Genomic DNA, 21,375 nt, shown 5'->3' on the forward strand with positions numbered 1-21,375 from the left:
ATTTGCAAATATTGAACTATCTTTGCATCTCTGGAATAAATTCCACTTGATTATGGTGAGTGATCCTTTTAATATATCATTGAATGTAGTTTGCTAATATTTTGTTGAGGAGTTTTGCGTCTGTGTTCATCAGGGATTTGCCCCATAGTTTTCTTTTTTGTAGTGTCTTTGTCTGGTTTTATTATCAGAATATGACTGACATTATAGAATGTATTTAGAAGCTTTCCTTTCTTATCTACCTTTTGGAATAGTTTGAGAAGAATAGATATTAACTCATCCTCAAATGTTTGGTAGAATTCATCTGTGACTCAATCTGGATGTAGACTTTTGTTTACTGGAAGTTTTTTGATTTCCCATTGAATTTTATTACTAGTAATTGATCTGTTTAGATTTTTATTTCTTCCTGATTCAATTTTGTAAGTTTCTGTGTTTCTAGGAATTTATTCATTTCTTCAAGTTTGTCCACTTTATTGACATATAATTTTTGTGGTAGTTTCCTATAATCCTCTATATTTCTTCAATTTCAGCTATTATTTCTCCTCTTTACTTTCTGATTTTATTTATTTGGACCTACCTTTTTTTGATTTTGGTGAGTCTAACTAAAGGTTTATCAACTTTTTTTTTTTTTACCTTTCAAAGAAACAGCTTTCAGTATTATTGATTGTTCTGTTGATTTTTTAGTTTTATTTCATTTATTTCTGCTATCTTTATTATTCTCTTCCTTTTACTAACTTTGGGCTTTGTTCTTAAATTCTAGTCCTTTTAGGTGTAGGATTAGATTGTTTATTGAGATTATTTTTGTTTCTTGAGGTAGGCCTGTATTGCTCTAAATTTCCCACTTAGAACTATATTTTCACTGCATCAAAGATTTGAACCATTGTGTTTTCATTTTTATTCCTCTCCTTTTTTTTTTTTTTTTTAAGAGTGAGTGAGCATAAGTGGGAGGTAGGAGCAAAGGGAGAGGGAGATAGAATCCCCAACAGGCTCCATTCCCAACCAGCACAAAGCCCAGTGTGAGGGTCCATCTCACAACCCTGAGATCATGACCTGAGCCAAAATCAAGACTATGATGCCTAACAAGCTGAGCCACCCTGATGCCCCCATGTATTAATTTTCTATTTAATTTCTTCATTAACCCATTGGCTGTTAGTAGCATATTGGTAGCCTATTTGTGTTTGGGTTTTTCCTTTTTTTTTTTCCTTATGATTGTCTTGTGGTTTCATACTATTGTGGTCAAAAAGGATGTTTGATATGATTTCAATAATCTTAAATTTATTGAGACTTGTCTTGTGGCCTAACATGTGATCTATCCTAGAGAATGTTTCATGCACATTTGAACAGAATGTGTATTCTGTTGTTTTGGGATGGAATGTTCTGCATAGTTCTGTTAAGTCATTCAAAGACATCATTTCCTTACTTTTTTTCTGCCTAATCTATCCATTGGTATTAAGTATTGGTTATAGACCTTTACTATTATTGTATTAATGTCAATTTCTCCCTTTTTTATGTATTTGGGTGCTCTAATGTTGACTACATAGATATTTACAATTGTTTTGGCTCTTGTATTAACTACTTTATCATTGCATAGTCCCCTTCTTTGTCTCTTTTGTTAACAGTTTTTTTTTTTAGTCTGTTTTGTTAGATACAAGTTTTGTTACCCCCCTCTTTTTTTTCACTTTCCTTTACATCATCTTTTTCTATCTTTTCACTTTAAATCTGTATATGTATTTAGGTTTGAAGTGAGTCTTTTGTAGGCAGCATATAGATGGGTTGATCTTATATTTTTATTTATTCTACCACCCTATGTCTTTTGATAAGGGCATTACACCATTTATATGTAAAGGAATTATTGATAGGTATCTACTGTTGCCATTTTGTCAATTGTTTTCTGTTAGTTTTTATAGTTCTCTGTTCCTTTCTTTTTCTCTTCTTTGTAACATATCTTTCTTTAGTGTTATGGTTGGTTTTCTTTCTCTTTATTTCTTGTATATGTATTATAGGTTTTTGGTTTGTGGTTACCATGAGTTTCATATCTAACATTCTAAGTATATTAGAGTGAATATTAATTTGATGGTCACTTAAGTGTGAATATATTCTAAAATAACTTTATGTTATTTCTCCCTTCACATTTTATGTATGTTTTCTCATAATAGCATCTTTTTATTTTCTGTACTCCTTCACTAATTTCTTAAATATAATTAACTGCATTTTTTTTCATTTAACCTTCAAACTAACTTTATAAGTGATTGCTCTATTACCTTTACTATATATTTGCTTTTACTCTTGACATTTTTTTTCTTTTGTGATTTTCTTACTTCTAGTTATAGCCTTTCCTTTTCCACTAAAAGAAGTTCCTTTAACATTCATTGTAAGACCAGTTCAGTGGTGATGACCCTTTAACTTTTCTTTGGGTAATTCTTTATTTCTCCTTCAATTCTGCATGATAACTTTGCTGGAAAGAGTATTCTTGGTAGATTTCTTTTCTTTTCAGCTCTTTGAATATGTCATGCTGCTTTATTCTGGCCTGCAAAGTTTCTGTTGAAAAATCACTTGATAGCTTTTTGGGGCTTCCTTTGTATGTAACTAGTTGCTTCTCTCTTGCAGCTTTTACGATTCTATCTTTAGTCTTTCTTTTTCCTTTTTTTATTTCAATTTTTAATTTAAATTCTAGTTCATTAACATACATGGTAAAATTGTTCCAGGTGTAGGATTTAATGATTCATCACTTACATACAATACTCAGTTCTCATCACAAGTGCTCTCCTTAATACCTATCACCCATTTAGCCCATCTGTCACCTGCCTCCCTCCATCAACCTTGTTTGTTTTCTATAGTTAAGAGTCTCTTATGGTTTGCTTCCCCTACTCTTTTTTCCCTATGTTCATCTGTTTTGTTTCTCAAATTACACATATGAGTGAAATCATATGTTATTTATCTTTCTCTGACTTCTTTTGCTTAGCATAATACATTCTTACTCCATACAAGTCATTGCAAATGGCAAGATTTCACTCTTTGTGATGGCTGAGTAATATTCTGGGGTGTGTGTGTGTGTGTGTGTGTGTGTGTGTTTGGTCAACGGACACTTGGGCTCTTTCCATAATTTGGATATTGTTGATACTGCTGCTATTATAAACATCAGAGTTCATGTGTCCCTTTGAATTAGTATTTTTGTGTCCTTTGGGTGAATACCAAATAGGTCATAGGGTAGTTCTATTTTTAACTTTCTGAGGAAACTCCATATTGTTTTCCACAGTGGCTGCATCGGTTTGTATTACCACCAACAGTGTAAGAGGATTCTAATATTTCCACATCCTTGCCAACATCTGTTGTTTCCTGTATTCCTGTATTGTTAACATTCTGACAGGTGTGAAGTGATATCTCCCTGTGGTTTTGATTTTCATTTCCTTGATGATAAGTGATGTTGAGCACCTTTTCATGTGTTAGCCATCTGTCTGTCTTCTTTGAAAAATGTCTACTAATTTCTTCTGCCCATTTCTTAACTGGGTTGTTTGTTTTTTGGGTGTTGAGTTTGATAAGTTCTTTATACATTTTGGATACTAACCCTTTATCAGATAATGTCATTTGCAAATATCTTCTCCCATTCTGTAGATTGTCTTTTAGTTTTGTTGATTATTTCTTTTACTGTGCAGAAGCTTTTTATTTTCAGATGGTCCCAATAATTCATTTTTGCTTTTGTTTCCCTTGCCTTCAAAGACATGTCTAGTAAGAAGTTGCTACAGTCAAAGCCAAAGAGGTTGCTGCCTTTGTTCTCCTGTAGGATTTTGATGGTTTCCTGTCTCACTTTTAGGTCTTTAGCTTTATCTTTAATCTTGTACATTTTAATTATTATGTCTCATGCTGTGGATGTCCTTAGATTAATCTTGTTTGGACCTCTGCTTCCTGAGCCTGGATGTCTGTTTCCTTCCCCAGGTTATTGAAGTTTTCAGCTATTTTTTTTTAAATAAGTTTTGGGCCCCTTTCTCTCCCTTATCCTTCTGAGATGCATATAATGAGGATGTTTGTTTGGTTGATGTTGTCCAAGGTAGTCCTTAACCTATCCTCATTTTTTACAGTGTTTTTTCTTTTTTGCTGTTCAGGTTGGGTGCTTTCCATTACCTTGTCTTTCAGATTACTTCTGCACCTTCTAAAATCTACTGTTGATTCCTTCTGTTGGATTTGCTACTTCAGTTATGGTATTCTTCAACTCTAATGATGGTTTTTTGTATATTTAATCTCATGTTAAACTTCTCACTGAATTCATCTACTCTTCTCTCATTGAGCATCTTTATTACCATTACTTTTGAACTCTATCAGGTAGGTTGCTTATCTTTGTTTCATTTAGTTCTTTTTCTGAGATTTTGTCTTCTTTCATTTGGAACATACTCTTCTGTCTCCTCTTAACTTGACTTTTTTGTTTCTGTGAGTTAGGTGCAACAGCTATTTCTTCTAGATTTGAAGGAATGATCTTGTGTTTTGTCATCCCCTGGTAGACTGCGCCTGGTGACTTCAGTTGGCTCGCTGGAGCTGTGGCTGTTGTGTATTATAGGTCCTAGTGCATTCTGTACTGGGAACTCTCTAGTTGTATGGCTGAAACTGAAATGGGTGTAGGCCAGTGTGGTCCTAGGGCTCTCCACACAAGAATGCCCTGTCAGGACAGCTGAAGTGGATGTAAGCTGTGTTGGGGGTTGGAATCCTGGGACTTTAGGCAGAGTCTACCCTGGCAGGATGGCTGAAGTTAAAGTGGGTACAAGCTGGGATATCCTAGGACTCTCCACACAGAGAACACCCAAGCAAGATAGTTAAGCCTGAAGTGGGTGCTGGGTGGGGTGGCAGGTGGGGGCATCCTGGGGCTCTCCATACATAGTGTGCCCTGGCAGGATGGCTAAAGCTAAAGTTGGTGCAAGCTAGGGTGTTCCAGAGTGATTTCACGCAGGGGAAACGCTGGTGGGGAGGCTGGAACTGAGGCAGAAATGTGAGCCAGAGGTTCCCAGTGTGCTCCATGCAGAGGAAGCCCTGGCAGAGAAGCTGGAGCCAAAGTGGGCATAGACAAGAGGTTTCTGGAGTGCTCCATTCAAGGGGTGCCTAGTAAATTGTCTGGAGTCAACATTATGTGGACCCGAAATGTTCTGGAGTGCCTTGTCCATGTGTTAGTTTGGCAAAAGCTTGATCTGTAGTGAGCACTGAGCAGGAGTGTTCCAGTGTCCACTGCACTGGGGCTGTCTTGGCGCGATGGCTGGGGCTGGTGGGAGTTAGGGGCCCAGGGATATTGAGGTGTCAGGCTAGCTAAGGTGCCTGGATCATGGCTCTTGTTCATGCTATCAAGGTGGAGAGGAGAATGTAAATCATGTTGTACCAGCCAGAAGAAAGTTTTAGCAGCTCCCTCACCATCTGATGAAGTTCTAGGGGTTGACCTTTTATATGGTAGTAACTCTTAAACTGTGGCACTTTTTTTCTGTGGCACAGGCCATCAAGGTCTGGTATGGGCTAGGGGCCCAAGTCTTGCTGAGGTGGGAGGTCAGCTGTGGCACCTCAACCCTGCTCCCATCTTTGCTCTCATGGTGGAGGGGGGATCATAAACAGTGGTGTTCCCCAGTCCCACCAGCCTTAAGAGACTTCCAGCTCCTCTCCCTTTTGGCTGGTTCCTTTATATTCTAATTGCCCTTTTAAACCATGGATTTTTTCCTACACCCCAGGACAGATGAGTCTGCTCATGGTCCGTTAGTCCTGTCCATCCCCACTGTAGTTCACAGTGTTGGTGTTAGAGATTCCCTTTTACACTATGTCTCCCTCTCTTGTGCTTTCTCTTTTTGGTCTCCATCTTTCCTTGTGCAGAAGCTGTTCAATTGGCTCTCAGTTCTTCTTCAGGAGGTATTGCTCTATTAGTAGGTATAGACTTGGTATGTCTATGGAGAGGGTGAGTTCAGGGACTTCCTATGTCACCGTCTTGGACCATAACTCCCAAGTTCTATCTTTTAATGCTTAATCTAGCTTCTAGAAAGTCATCTGAAGAAATCTGTAAAATTTTCTGTTATGAAGTGAAACCATAATATTCTTAACTCCTACTTCATGTACTCCTACTATTCTCAATACTTTAAGTCTATCACTTATTTGTTTAGGATACTTTATATTATAAGGTTTATATATGCTTTGCTTAAACTAGTAAATTTTAAGTTTCTTGGTGGTCAGTTATTTCTTTTTACCATGCCATTTAGTATAGTATTTTGAACATAAAGAGTATCAATAAATGCAATATTTATAACAATTTTTTATAACATGACATATAAACATATTTCATATAAACATAAACAATTATTGAAAATGAACATAATCAAAGTTGAAAACCTTCAGCCAAAAATTAATTATTGGAGTTAGAAATTAAAGTAAATAATTAATTAATTAATTTGAATATTATTCATTTTTACTGAAATCATTGCATACTACTAGTGTGTATCCATTGAAAAATTATAATTGGTTATACACACACACACACACACGTATAGATATAAAACAGCAAATATACTATCTTGATTTGATTCATGGCTTGGCGATTACTAGAGAAGAAATGGATGAAAAAGATATCAACTGAGGAGAATGAGTCTTTTTCTTTCCTGTGTTATTTCCTTCAGTTCTCTTTGTTCCCACATGTAACCCAACCAGGAATCACCAACCAGCGTTTCTTATCCCTAAGACCACTGTTCAGAGTCCCTGAGCCAAAGTTCTATCTTTGTAAGGCATCATGATCTACATATAATGTCAGCAATTCCTTTTTATATATAATACAGATAAGGAAACAGTCAAAAAAACAAAGAGGCAACCCACGGAATGGGAGAAGATATTTGCAAATGACAGTACAGACAAAAGGTTGATATCCAGGATCTATAATGAACTCCTCAAACTCAACCCACACGAAACAGACAAACACATCAAAAAATGGGCAGAAGATATGAACAGACACTTCTCCAATCAAGACATACAAATGGCTATCAGACACATGAAAAAATGCTCATCATCATTAGCCCTCAGGGAGATTCAAATTAAAACCACATTGAGATATCACCTTACACCAGTTAGAATGGCCAAAATTAACAAAACAGGAAACAACATGTGTTGGAGAGGATGTGGAGAAAGGGGAACCCTCTTACACTGTTGGTGGGAATGCAAGTTGGTGCAGCCTCTTTGGAGAACAGTGTGGAGATTCCTCAAGAAATTAAAAATAGAGCTTCCCTACGACCCTGCAATTGCACTCCTGGGTATTTACCCCAAAGACACAGATGTTGTGAAAAGAAGGGCCATCTGTACCCCAATGTTTATAGCAGCAATGGCCACGGTCGCCAAACTATGGAAAGAACCAAGATGCCCTTCAACGGATAAATGGATAAGGAAGATGTGGTCCATATACACTATGGAGTATTATGCCTCCATCAGAAAGGATGAATACCCAACTTTTATAGCAACATGGACGGGACTGGAAGAGATTATGCTGAGTGAAATAAGTCAAGCAGAGAGAGTCAATTATCATATGGTTTCACTTATTTGTGGAGCATAACAAATAGCATGGAGGACAAGGGGCGTTAGAGAGGAGTAGGGAATTTGGGTAAATTGGAAGGGGAGGTGAACCATGAGAGACTATGGACTCTGAAAAACAGTCTGAGGGGTTTGAAGTGGTGGGGGGGTGGGAGGTTGGGGTACCAGGTGGTGGGTATTATAGAGGGCACAGCTTGCATGGAGCACTGGGTGTGGTGAAAAAATAATGAATACTGTTTTTCTAAAAATAAATAAATTGGAAAAAAATAAAAAATAAAAAAAATAAAAATATATATATAATACAGATACTTTAAAAAAATTTTTTACTGTGTGAATAATTATACCAATATTTTATTATTGATTACTTCTTTAGTTGATGCAGGGTAAAAGAAAGAGAAAGCAAATTCAGAAAGCATGCCATGGAGCAGATAAAGTATGTTATATGTTGATACCCTGCCCTTTAACAAATTAAACAAAGTTATTTTGACATCCTATTTGGATTATGACTGTGCCATTCTGAAGCTATCCTGAAAAATTTAAACTTAAATGTACATAAGCATTTATCTACATAATAGGTATCTGTGTCTATAAACAGTTGTGGCAATACAAGAATAAATAAGGGTACTTATTAAAATAAAAAAGAAACATTTCAAAAACATTAATTTTAACAAAATGAGACATAGAAGTATAGGCAAAATCACAACTGGAAAGACATTATATGCAGAAATAGCTTTACTTCAATTTTCTACTCTTTTTTATCATTTTTCAAAATTCGTGAAGTCTAAACAACATAACATTTCCCTACAAGAAAATATTTTTATGCAAATATATGAAATATATTTGAAATATACCATCTGTGTTCATTGTCTAATGGGCTTTCCATTAAATGAATTTGATAAAAATGCAATGATTTTGATAGTCTATCATAAGTTTTAAATGGCAAATCTTTTTGCATGCAAAAGGGGTTTGCTTGTATTATAGACAAAATCTATAATGGCCCTAGTATGGATTTTTATAATTTTGTATTTCATTATACAGAGAAGTATGTATGTGTATGTGTCTTTAATTCTAAAGTAATCTTAAGACTTAAATAATTAAAATAACTATATGAGGCTAGATTTATTCATGGAGAATATGAAACAATTAGATATGGTAAGTTTACAAATAATTTTATTGCTTATATAGCAGTCAATTGTTAAGATTCAACAGATTGTTTACAAATTCAACAAATATGTTAGAATACATAGAATTCTATTTATCCTATTATGGAAAACACATTAATTACCTTATTTTTTCTTTATATTCTTTTAGTCATATTTTTGGAATTTTCATGGATGTATAGAATTTAAATATGATTTAACAAAATCCTTTTTCTTTCTTTAGGAAAAAGTCAAAGAGAAGGAAGAAAATCTGAATCTTGTAAACCAATTCTAAAAGTAGAATACAAGACTTGTAGAAACAGGTATGCATTTTTTATTTTGGGTGATATGGGAATATATATAAGAAACAGAGACAAGAATGAACTTTACTGATTATGTATTATTTAAAGTTCCATATAATTATGTAAGTATATTAATTGGCTAAATCCTCTTCACTGATAATAGCAACTTCTTCATTAATATGAATATCTATGATATTATGATGAATATCTAATTATGTTAACTTTTTATGAATATTCAGATGAATATTATGTACACAAAATTTAACAATGTCAGATTTTTGGGCCATGTACATTATAAGTAGGAATCATTTAGTATTATTTTTTTTTAAACATTTTATTTATTTATTTGACAGAGAGAGATCACAAGTAGGCAGAGAGGCAGGCAGAGAGAGAGGAGGAAGCAGGCTCTTCATGGAGCAGAGAACCTGATGTGGGGCTCGATCCCAGGACCCTGGGATCACGACCCGAGCTGAAGGCAGAGGCTTAACCCACTGAGCCACCCAGGTGCCCCTCATTTAGTATTATTAAGCAGAAGCATAACTATTGGTACTGCATGTGAAAGAATTAAATACATAACCAAGTCTCTGTACTTCATGATTTTACATTCTGAACTTGGAAAGATTATAGTTAGTTGGAAAAATAAAGAGTTATATCAATTAGCTTAATATAATAGTACTAAATTTTAAGATATAGAAAATTAAATTGAATAATAATATATAAAAATGTTATATATATATATAGCAAACTTATCCTATAAATCAAGAATTTTTTTTACTTATAATAATTATTAATGGCAATATTCTCATCCAGAATTACCGTAATTACAAATCTTGCCTAAACCTTAATTTTATTTTAACTCTAAATTGGGTAATTCTACTTTATATTACTTACATGTTCACGTGGAATGTATTCTCAGTATTATAGATGTATGACACCTGCTCTTTGAAAGATTTAATAGTATAAAAATATGGCCATTTTTAATGAGTTCCTTATATATATAAACTATAATATATGGTATATATTTTGTATATAAATACACTTTATGTATATATTTTTCCAATCGTATATATATATATATATATACACACATATATATGTGTGTACATACACATGTGATAGATCAATAACTCCTTAGTCCAGTCGAATGTTACTAAACATAAGTAGTAAAAATGACCACAGTTTTGTACTACTATAATTAAAGTATAAAAACATTTTAAATTTAATTATTATGGATGGAAATATTTTACATATATATTATATATACATATATGTGTATATTAATGTGGAAACATTTTCTATATATACATATATTATTATTATGTACACATGTTATTAGTTATTACTACTTACTACTTGTTTGATGTACTAAAGTGAAAGAGGATACTGCTTGCTTTTGAATCTGTTATGGTCTAGTAGAAGAAGTAAGGTCATAAACTAGTAGTTTCCGTGTAACATGTGAGGTGCTTTTATAGAGATATGCTATGAGAGCACAACAAAAGGTTACCTAACCCAGCCTAGAGGGTGGGTGGTGGAGAGAATGGTGAAGAGAGATCAGTAAATTTCTTCTTGGGAAAGGGGATACCTGAGAGGATAATAGGATTGACACACAGAGTAAGAAAAGGGTGAAGGTAAAGAGAAGGTACTTTAGGAATCAGGGATTCAAGTCAAGACAGTGTAACATAATTATTAAGATCTGTGGCATATGGGGCAAGACAGCTATGTGACCTTGAAATTTTTAATTAACTCTTTAAAATTTTAATTTCCTCATTAATTATACCTATCTCATTGTGACGTTTGTGAAGAATAAGTGAAATTATGCATAAAGTGTGTAATGTCATAAGTTTAATGAGTGGTACATAGTGGGTTTCTTGATAAAAATAAGTTATCAAAAACAAAAAAGAAGTTACTATTGTCATCAAAGCCATGACATTTCATGTTGTTAAAGTTATTCCACTGATACTAATTTAATGAGTTATTCTAGTAATTAGTAACCCAATTTTGTGTAGAAATAATTCTTCAGATTTCTAATGTGAAATAATTATATATTATTGATTATAATTACTGTCATCCCACTTACTGTGCACTTCAGTACGTTGTGTATGTTTGTTGTGATTACTACTGTATTAGAAAAGTCACCTTTACAAGCAGTGGTTCCACAGCTCAGTATACAAAGAGACTAAACAGCAGAGGAGCACCAAAACTGAGTACTAAAAGATATTCTGACAGTAAAATGGGCCATACCCCAGAAGTGACAATAAATAGATATATCTCTGCTCCATCTAGTACACAGTAGAAACTTTGTGAAGTCAAAAATTGGGATGGCTGTGGCAGGAGCAAGAACTTTAAGAAGAGTTCTACTAAATATGCTGCAGCAATAGGGTCTCAAAGGATTGCACAGGTAGTGGATGCAAGGGGTTTGCTCTGCTTAATTCATATTAGATCAACCATTCACAAACTGGCTTTACATTTCTAGGGATAAAGAACCATTCTGCTTAAGAATCGTTGGTCCCCAGTCACCTCTCTGCTTAATTAATTTATTCTATTCAAAAAAAGGAATAATGATCTCTCTACCTGCTACCACTAACATTTTCAAGTTCTCTGTAATTAATAAAAATTACTTTTTTGCTTGTCTTTTAATCCCTTTCTATCATGGCCACCTATTGGTAGACTTCATGTGTAAAGTTCTCTAAGCCTCAGTATATCCATCTGTTAAGTAAGAATGATAGTAGTTTTCTCATTGGGATATTATAAGGATTCAATACAATAACACAAGTAAATTTCTTCACACAATACCCAGAATATCATAAATATTCAGTAAATGTTGTTTTAGTATGTACTATATTATGTTGCATGGTTTATTGCTTAATCTTGTTGCCTTCACTGAGAAAAGAATTTAATGCTTTTTCTATATTTATTTTACAAATTATACAGTAAAACACTTTTTTCTTTTGGTGTACAATACTGTGAATTTTAACACATGTATAGATGCCTGAAATCACCACCACATAAGAATACAGAACATTTCCATACCCCCCAAATTCTCTCCTTTTGTCCTTATACTTATACTTTTCTCTCTGCTTCTAACCTCTGACAACCATTGATCTGTTCCCTGTCACTATAGTTTTGTCTTTTTAAGATGTCATATAAATACAGTTATATATTACATAACATTTTGATCCTATCTTCTTTCATTCAACATAATGCCTTTGGGATTTATCCAAGGTATTGTCAATAATCTTTAATTTCGGGGTGCCTGGGTGGCTCAGTCAGTTAAATGCCTGCATTCAGCTCAGGTCATGATCTCAGGGTCCTAGGATGGAGTCCTGTATTGGGCTCCCTACTCAGCAGGGAGCCTGCTTCTTCTCTCTCTGATATTTCCCCTACTTGTGCTCTCTGGCTCTCTCTGTCCAATAAATAAAATCTTGTAAAAAATAATTTTTAATTTTTATTAATGTTTTCTTTATGTATGAAGACATTGTTAATTATATAGGCAGTTATTTTTTGGTAATAATCCATCTGATCAGTCTACCAGGATACACTTGTAGTAAATATTAAATAGTAAAGGTCAGTTTAGTATGGTATATTATTTATCAAATTGTGTCCCTTTGATCACTAACTGTATTCATGGAAAATTAGGAATCTATAATCAAATACATTTGAGAGATCTAAGATATTCTGGGTTATATGAAAGTAAATTGGATTCTTTACTGTATAGCTTCTTAGAATCTTTGCTATATGGCCTGAAATATAAAATTTCAAAAGGGAGATATGGTTTGTTAGTGTTTGTCAAATTTGAAATTAAAAAGTATTTTTCAGGGACACCTGGGTGGCTCAATTGGTTAAGTGTCTGCCTTCAGTTCAGGTTATGATCCCAGAGTCATGGGATCAGGCCCCACATCAGGCTCCCTGCTTAGGAGCCTGCTTCTCCTTCTCCTGCTCTCCCTGCTTGTGCTCTCTTTCTCTCTCTGTGTCATATAAATAAATAAAACCTTTAAAAAAAACTTTTTTTCAGAACATTTTTAAAGTTATATTCCACAGTTTTAGAAACATTACACTAGAAGTAAAAAACATGTACTTTGGAGTCTGGATTTCATTTTTTATCCTTCCATTCCATAGTTGCTTGCCTCTAAACAACTTCACCTGTATTAATCTCAGACTCATCTGCTAATGGCAGTACTTTTTAGGAGAATAGGCTTTGAAATCTGTTTAGGAGAATAGGCTTTGAAATCTGACAGATATGTTTTCTTTTGGGTTTTTTGCTTAGTTGTTATTTAACCTCATTAATAAAATGAGGATTATACTTATGAGAATTTAATGTGATAATTAAGTATCTAATGCAATTATAGATGAGTGATTTCCTGAGCATTTTCCTGAGGAATTAACTTTTTGTTCAGTCATTCAGTAGCTTACAGAGAAGTGCATATATATCGGTAATTAACTTCAGACCCAGTGTTTTCTGATGCATTCATAATAAAAGCAGAAAAGGTTTTGCTTTCTTCCAATATAACAAGGCCATCTTTTCCATTGTGCTTACCAAAAAAAAGAAGAATAAATTGCTTCTTATCCTATATTTGGATGAGCACTGGGAGATGAGATTAACTTTACCCCCCTTTTACATGGAAAAAAATAGATACTTATGACCTTACTAACACTTGGAGCAGATAGTTAGTTCAATATGTATGAAAAGATAATATATTTTCTAAGTCATGACATTTGTTGTAAAACAAAGCAACACAAAAATGTGCAAGAACACTTACTAATTTCATTAGAAATGACTTTTAAATCTAGAGAAGTATTAATAATATAAGTATTTATTTTATAGGAAAAAACTTGCTGCTTAGAACCACCATTACTAGGTTGGTAATTTAGTACACCAAATTACTGAAGCAAGACTAACTCACATCAACTAATATAGGACTCAAGGAAAATAAATTTTTTATATTTTTCGTATTTAGCTTACAACTCAAATATTTATGTTAAAATATTAAGACAGAATTATAAATAAAAATCAGTATACACATTTTATATGTAGATTTTAATGGAAACTTTTTAAAAGCTCTTTTTGTTCTTGTTATATAGCCACCCTAATAATATTAGCAAATGCCCCATTGGTAATGTTGAGTACCATGTACAGTATGAAATGAAAGAGAAAAGGAATTATAGAGTGATTTTTAGAATCTTGAATTCTTAGAATTTAGAATTAAAATCTCTTAGAATTAGACTCAGAATTAGAATTTAGAATCTTAAGAATTTTAGAATTTTTTAGGTTCTTTAGTGAATAAATAAAATGAATTATTTAGAGAAGCATATATTCTCAAAGAATTTGGTAAAATAATTGTCTAGTTCTTTTTAAAAAAAACTTTTGGAGAGTATTTTCAGTTTGATATTTACTTATTTAAAATATTACATTAACATATTTTATTTTATTTTATATACATAAACTAGAGATATAGTATTAATTTAAGAAAAGTGAAAAATTATGACCCTATTTTATAACTTTCTAACAACTAGTATTTTATAGTAATCTCAGCCCTACTCAATTTATCTAATTGTATCTTGCAACTAACAGAACCTAGAAAGTTTGATGTTAGTTTTAGCAGCTAGATAGAACTGGCTGACCCAAAGAAAAATTGGGAAAAACATATTTTTTGTTCTTAGATTTCTCCATCTTTTATTATTATTATTATTTTTTGCTTTATTTAATTTTTTTTCCAATTTATTTATTTTCAGAAAAACATTATTCATTATTTTTTCACCACACCCAGTGCTCCATGCAAGCCGTGCCCTCTATAATGACCACCACCTGGTACCCCAACTTCCCAGCCCCCCGCCACTTCAAACCCCTCAGATTGTTTTTCAGAGATTTCTCCATCTTTTTATCATAACCCTTTTCTCACAGAAACTCCATTACATAGAATTTTTATGTTACCTTCTCCCACTCTGGGCTTGCTATTATCACATTTAATTTTATATTGAAATTTGCCTCTTTTATCCCTTAGGAATTTTGAACCCACATGCCAATGGTCAATATGATAAATTAACATAGCTTAATATAATGGTAGTGATACGGAGTTTGGAGAATCAACTAATACATGTAGAGATGTCTTTTTGAGTCGATGAGCACCTCTGTTTCCTCCCAACTTCTCTACCTTTTCCCCAACACACCTCATCACTTTTAGACTGATTCATTAGTAATTTTAATGGTGAGAATTCACAACTAGAAAAAGGGAAATGGTAGAATAGGAAATTATTGGGGTGAGACATTTTGGACTAAGAAAGATATTTGCTGTCAAATTGTATTGTGTATAATCCTTACCAAACTTACTCTTCATTAGTTCAGTCTTATGATATTGTATCATCTTAAAGGACTTTTCAATCTCATTAACTTTTTTTCTATGCAGTGAACCATTCATAATATTTTCTGGTGGACTGTCTTATGACAAAGCTTGCAGAAGACCAAGTTTAACCATCATGCATGGAAAAGCAATTACAGTGCTTGAAATGGATCATCCTATTGTCGAATTTCTTACTTTATGTGAAACACCCTATCCAAATGGTAAGTAACAAATATTAAACTATTAATGTTGAAAATCATTCTTGAAGTAAGTTCCTAATAAAATTAAGCTTAAATATTTTTAGTTTTGGCAGCTGACATCCACTGTGGTACAACACTGTGAGCTACAGGTGCTGGAGCAGGTTCCGCAATTGTACCTACTTGACAAACTGGAAGTAAGACAAATGTAGTACAGCAGTGCTGGAGTTTCAGGTTCTTATATCAGGTAAGTGCTTTAAACTTTGATAAGGATGGTGGAAGCTGAGCTGGGAGGGTCCGATAGGGGTCCAGGGTGAAATCACTTGGGGAATCTGAGGTCTCCTAATAGCCTCTCCTAGACCAGCTCCACCCATCCCATTCCAACACTAATCAAAGTTAAAGCACTTACCTGATATCAGTGATCTATAACTCTGGTGGTAGTGCATCTGTTTCACATCTGGCTTTGCTTCAGATGCAACTGCAGCACCTCTGATTACTCTAGGATTGCTGATGTGTGGTTAGTGATTTATTTCTTTGAGAATAATTAGAAGAGTTTTCCAGAGGAGAGATGCATCCTAAATATAAAGACTTTTTGTAAACATAAAAACTAAATTTATGTGCAAACTATATAATGAAATATAATAATAATGAAATCTTTTAGTAATAGAATCTAAAAATTGAGAAGGCTGAAACATAAAATATGAGTTTATGATTAAAACAACATGGTATGTGTGTATTAAAACAATGTAGTATGCATAGTATGTATGTTTGTGTGTGTGTGTGTGTGTGTGTGTGTATAACTACAATTTCAAGAGGGAACGTGTGTAAGAGAAAGAACACTAGACTTGGAGGCACAGTATTTGGTTTTATGATTTAGCTACGTCATTCACTAGCTAGGTGACCTTGGATAAGTCATTTTACTTTTAAGAGTTAGATTTATCATTTTTAGAATGAGAATAATAATATTAACCCCACATGATTATTGGAAGGCCAAAATGAGCATACTCTAACTATGAAGATCTATAAATTGTTTTATTACAACTGTATTAATTGGCTTTAAATTCTTTAGTTTCATATTTAAAGCTGGGATAAATTGATATGAAATAACAATGTGGCACTTTATTTCCAAAGTTGCTGGGACAGACAAGTTACCTGTGCTGTTAATTAATCAACAAATATTTATTGGATGCTTCTATGGCCTTAGTACTACAAGGGCTTATTGAGAATACAGATGAAGTATGAAACCGATCTCTGATATCAAATCACATAAAATCTAGTTGGATGAAGGAGATAATTATGACTTAAGTTTAAAAAATTTAAGTGCTGAGTTATATGAGTCAGAGTTTACATAATATACTAACTTATAGGTAGTAAAATAGTCAATAGCTGAAATATTCTTGCAAGGCTTCATGGAAAAAGTAGGCTTTAGATAGACTTTGAAGAATGACTTGGCACTTGAAAAGGATATTGAGTAAAGGTTTAGAACTTGTTAAGGTTTACTAGAGTGAGATCAAGTTAGAGAAAAAAGTGAAAGCCTTTTAGAGGTATTTGGAAATAGAAGAATTTTGAGAAAATATTAAGATGAAAGAAAGCAACATTTTTAGTAAAATTTGCCAAAAAGGAGTTTATGGGTTTGAATAGACACTGAAATCTTAAATTCCATATTCCAACTTAGAGGTTTCTGTGACAATGTTCATTAAAATGATCAAGATCTGTAACACAGGGCTGCCTGTAGGAATGGAAAGAGGAAACCCACTGAATTTGGTCACCAATCAGGTTTAGAGAGTGACATGATAGATGAGTCAAAGAGAACATATTTTAAGAATAGTGGTTTCAGGGGTACCTGGGTGGCTCAATCAGTTAGCCTCTGCCTTCAGCTCAGGTCACGATCCAGTGGTCTGGGATTGAGCCTGCTTCTCTCTTCTTCTGCCCCTGCCTCCCCCACCCCCATCTCACTCCTGCTTGCTCACTCTCTCTCAAATGAATAAATAAAATTTAAAAAAAGAACAGTGGTTTCATATGCAATAATAACAGTTTTCGGAAAGAGAAAAAGATGTCTGATTATAAGTCAATAGAGTTGCTTGGACAGCAGATAAAGAGAAAGAAAAGGTTTTTGATATTTATTTATGAATTATAAGAATATAGGTGTTCTTTGGAGTTATGAGAATGAATGATAAAGGAATAAAGAACAAACAAAAGACCAAAAGCTGAATTTAGGAAAACACCTCCTATAAAAAGACATTGGAGAAAAATGTATGTGCCGGTAATAGAGAGTGATAGTGTTTGATCTCTGTAACCACATATTTTTATGTGTGTGTGTGTATATATAAGTTTCTACACATCAGTAGAGATGTTAGGATAATTTCTAATAATATTAAGTAAATTATGAATATATTGTAACTATGTCTAATCACTTCCAAGCCACAAAAATGTCTTTGTTTTTCAGAGTAGTGATAATGAGGATGGAATTTTTATTTATCAGGAGCTAAGAGAAATACTTTAACTTTACTCATAAAATATAAACGTAGTTCACTATTTCTGGCTAAAACAATAATACATGAAAGTGACAGAGAAGACCCTACTATCACTGCCCTTCTAGAAGCGACTATTTCTAAGTTTATGTATTCTCCCCAAAAGTTTATGCATATATCTATGTGTGCTTATCTATGTATACATTATCTCTTTTTTGTACAAATGAGAATATATTCTATGTTATTCCATATTATGCTGTTTTTCACTTAACAGTATATTTTGAGTATGATTCCATAATGGAACTTTATTCTTCTTTATAGCCATATAGTGATAAATCTTATGCATATGTTACACAAAATAAATTTATTAATTTTTAATATTAATAAATCATTTATGACATTTGACAAATCAATTCAACTTGTTTTTTCAAAGAACACAAATGTCTCTTATCTCAAAGGGTATTCCCTACAGTACCTAAGCACCCATACTCAGAATTATTCAATTTTACATTTACATTTAACTAAATCTGGTCTTTTACAAGTGTCATAAATAATGCATTTCTCTTCAGAGAAATAGTAATTATGATGGAACCTTTTACCTGTTGGGGTTAAAGTTAAAAGACTGAGTCTGCTCAAAAATAGACCAATCTAATAAGGAAGTGATACTATTGGCATCTACTGAGCGTGTAGTCTGTCAGGCTTTGCATTAAACATCTTCATATACATCTAATATTCATAAAAGTCTAAGGTAGCTATTATTTTGCCATATCAATGGGTAAAGAAACTGAATTAATTTAATTGAGTTAATGAATTTCCCTAAGATCAAACTGTTAATAAATAATAGAAAGAAAATTAAACCTAATACTGACTCCTAAAGAAATCTTTTTATTCAGAGATTACTGCAGTATACCAAGTACTTCTACAAAGGTGAAATTTTGCTACCATTATTATTTGAAAAGAAGCAATAATAATCTAAAACAGATGTATCTATCTAAAGTGACAAAACAGCTGTAACTACCTAAAATGATTGTGAATTTTGCTTATTCATGCCAATGTCTCAGTATTGTATTTTTGGAAGTTGCTTCCGAATGATTGCCCTAGAGAGAAGACAAAGAAAAAAAGTAATAGTATGGAACTCCAGTGTCTTTCAACTGAAAAACAAACCAACCAACCAAAACAAAACAAAACAAAACAAAAAGCCCAAACCCTAAGAACCCTAAATTCAGAAATACTAAAATAATGTTGAAAACTTAAAACAACTCTATTAGATAAGGGAGTAGTTTGAGAACAGATTGAGTGGCTAACAGTATGAAGACTATATATTGTCATATAGACATACACCCAAACAAGGGTATACTCCTCAGTTTTGGGTTTCTGTTTCTAGCTTTTTCTTGTAGCATGTGACTTCTAAATATGAATAAGTTCTATAGCCTCTCAAGGTTGTCTATAGGTTCTATAGCCTCTCAAGATGATAAAGACCTATGAAGGGCTGTGAAGGCCATCTTTTCCAGTTTCTCACCTAAGACTTGAATACTCTCAATAAAATTCCTACCAAATGATTGTTGAGTTTAGGATTAAATACCCTTAAAGGAACTAGTATAAACTGCTGGAATAATGAAAACACATGAGAATTTAGAATCATAAGGCCTGAGTTAAAGTTCCACCTTTTTAGTTAACTAGCTTTGTAAATTTGTGCTAATCTCATAACCTCTTTGGACTTCAGTTTTCTCTATGAAATGAAAAATAGTCATACCTGTTCTAGCTATTGAGAATCAAATATCATGATGTAAGATGTTTTTATAAATACTTTTTCCTTAAATTGAGAGCACTTTAACTGTGCCTTTCCTTATAAGTCTCTATTATAGATGGAAAGCAGTGTCTTCCCTGACCACAATAACTAAATCAGTGCTCTCCCAAAAGTCATTTATTACAACATTACCTTTGATATTTCTTTTGATAGCTCACATTATTCTCTGAATTTATCTTATTTGTTTACTTCTTCATGGTTTGTATACATGCCTAGAATGTAAATTCCATGAGAGTAAGGACCTTGTCAATTTTATTTTCCATAAACCCTTTGTTCTGAGAATACTTGGTGGAACATATTGGAAGGAAGGAGGGGGTTACAGTTTAGGAATTTGAAAATCCTAAACTATCCTGAGATTCCCTGTCTTTTTGAGGTATATACTCTTAGGGACATATCTTTAAGTACATGTTAAATCACATTGAATTGAAATTAAATTTTTTAGTATAAGGAGTGTTGCTCTCATAGGGAGGTGAAAAATGTATCACAGCTCAGAAAGGCAGATTACTGTGTCCTAAGAACATCTCCTTGTACACATGAAATCAGATCTAAACTAGAAGGTTATGGAAGAATAAGATAAATGTTTGTGAGAAAGAAATGACAGACTCTCTTCAAATAATCTACTATCACTGCCTCATGATTATTGAGAAATGTTTAACTCTATGCTTATTCAACTTTTCATTTTCATATTCACTATAATCTTAAATACTAAGTCTGAGAAACATTATTTATTTAAAGTGCTCTTTGTTACTTATTACTTTGGCTCATATTTTGGTCTTCTGAAATCATTTAAATAACATTTGTAAGGAGATAAAGGAGATGAAAGTTCAGTGTTTTATATAATATGTAATATGAAAACTTCCACTTTTTATTTTTTACTTGTAGAATTTCAAGAACCATATGCTGTTGTAGTACTTCTGGAGAAAGATCTCATTGTAGTTGATCTGACACAAAGCAAGTAAGTTATTCATTTACAGATTAATACTGTTTTTATACTCTATTCATTACATTTAAAATATAGGAAAATCTTATAGATAACTGACAGTATATAATAGACGGTAAATATAGATGGTAAATAAAAATGTAACACATTTTTTTAAAGATTTTATTTATTTATTTGATAGTGAGAAAGAGAGAGAGAGAGAGAGAACGCATGCACGCATAGGGGGAGCAGCAGGCAGAGGGAGAAGTAGGCTTCCCACTGAGCAGGGAGCCCAATGCGGGGCTCGATCCCAGGACCCTGAGATCATGACCTGAGCTGAAGGTGGACGCTTAATCGACTGAGCGCCCCAGGTGCCCCCAAAATTGTAACACATTTTAAAGGCAACACCAGATATTTAGAAAGATGCATTTGGAGACTGAAGACACATAAATTGGATCACGTGTCTGCTGTTAACCTAAACAAACACAATTGTTATGAAAATTTGTACAGTGTACTGTATGGCCATCTGTTAGACTATTGACCACAGAAAAATGGCACATATTATTGGACTATTGCTGCAAAAATCAGAAGAACAGGGTCTGGAGGGTAGACAAGATGGAGGTCTTCTTTCACTTTCTTTTCTTTCTTGTTACGTTGAAAGCAATGGTATCAAATATAAAA

At 33.3% G+C, this 21,375-nt stretch overlaps 1 protein-coding gene across 6 annotated transcripts in view; it reads left to right on the top strand.

Annotated features, from left to right (window-relative positions):
• The window catches only part of STXBP5L (syntaxin binding protein 5L), a 415,834-nt gene that overhangs the window by 226,978 nt on the left and 167,481 nt on the right, over positions 1–21,375 (top strand). For all 6 annotated transcript variants that reach the window (XM_044251475.1, XM_044251473.1, XM_044251477.1 and 3 more), the window contains exons 10-12: positions 8,908–8,986; positions 15,367–15,521; positions 20,658–20,730. In XM_044251475.1, coding sequence (XP_044107410.1) covers positions 8,908–8,986; positions 15,367–15,521; positions 20,658–20,730 — 307 coding nt within the window. The remainder of the gene's footprint in view (positions 1–8,907; positions 8,987–15,366; positions 15,522–20,657; positions 20,731–21,375) is intronic.

The sequence above is a fragment of the Neovison vison genome, chromosome 6 (genome assembly GCF_020171115.1).
Source record: "Neovison vison isolate M4711 chromosome 6, ASM_NN_V1, whole genome shotgun sequence".
Taxonomy (NCBI): domain Eukaryota; kingdom Metazoa; phylum Chordata; class Mammalia; order Carnivora; family Mustelidae; genus Neogale; species Neogale vison.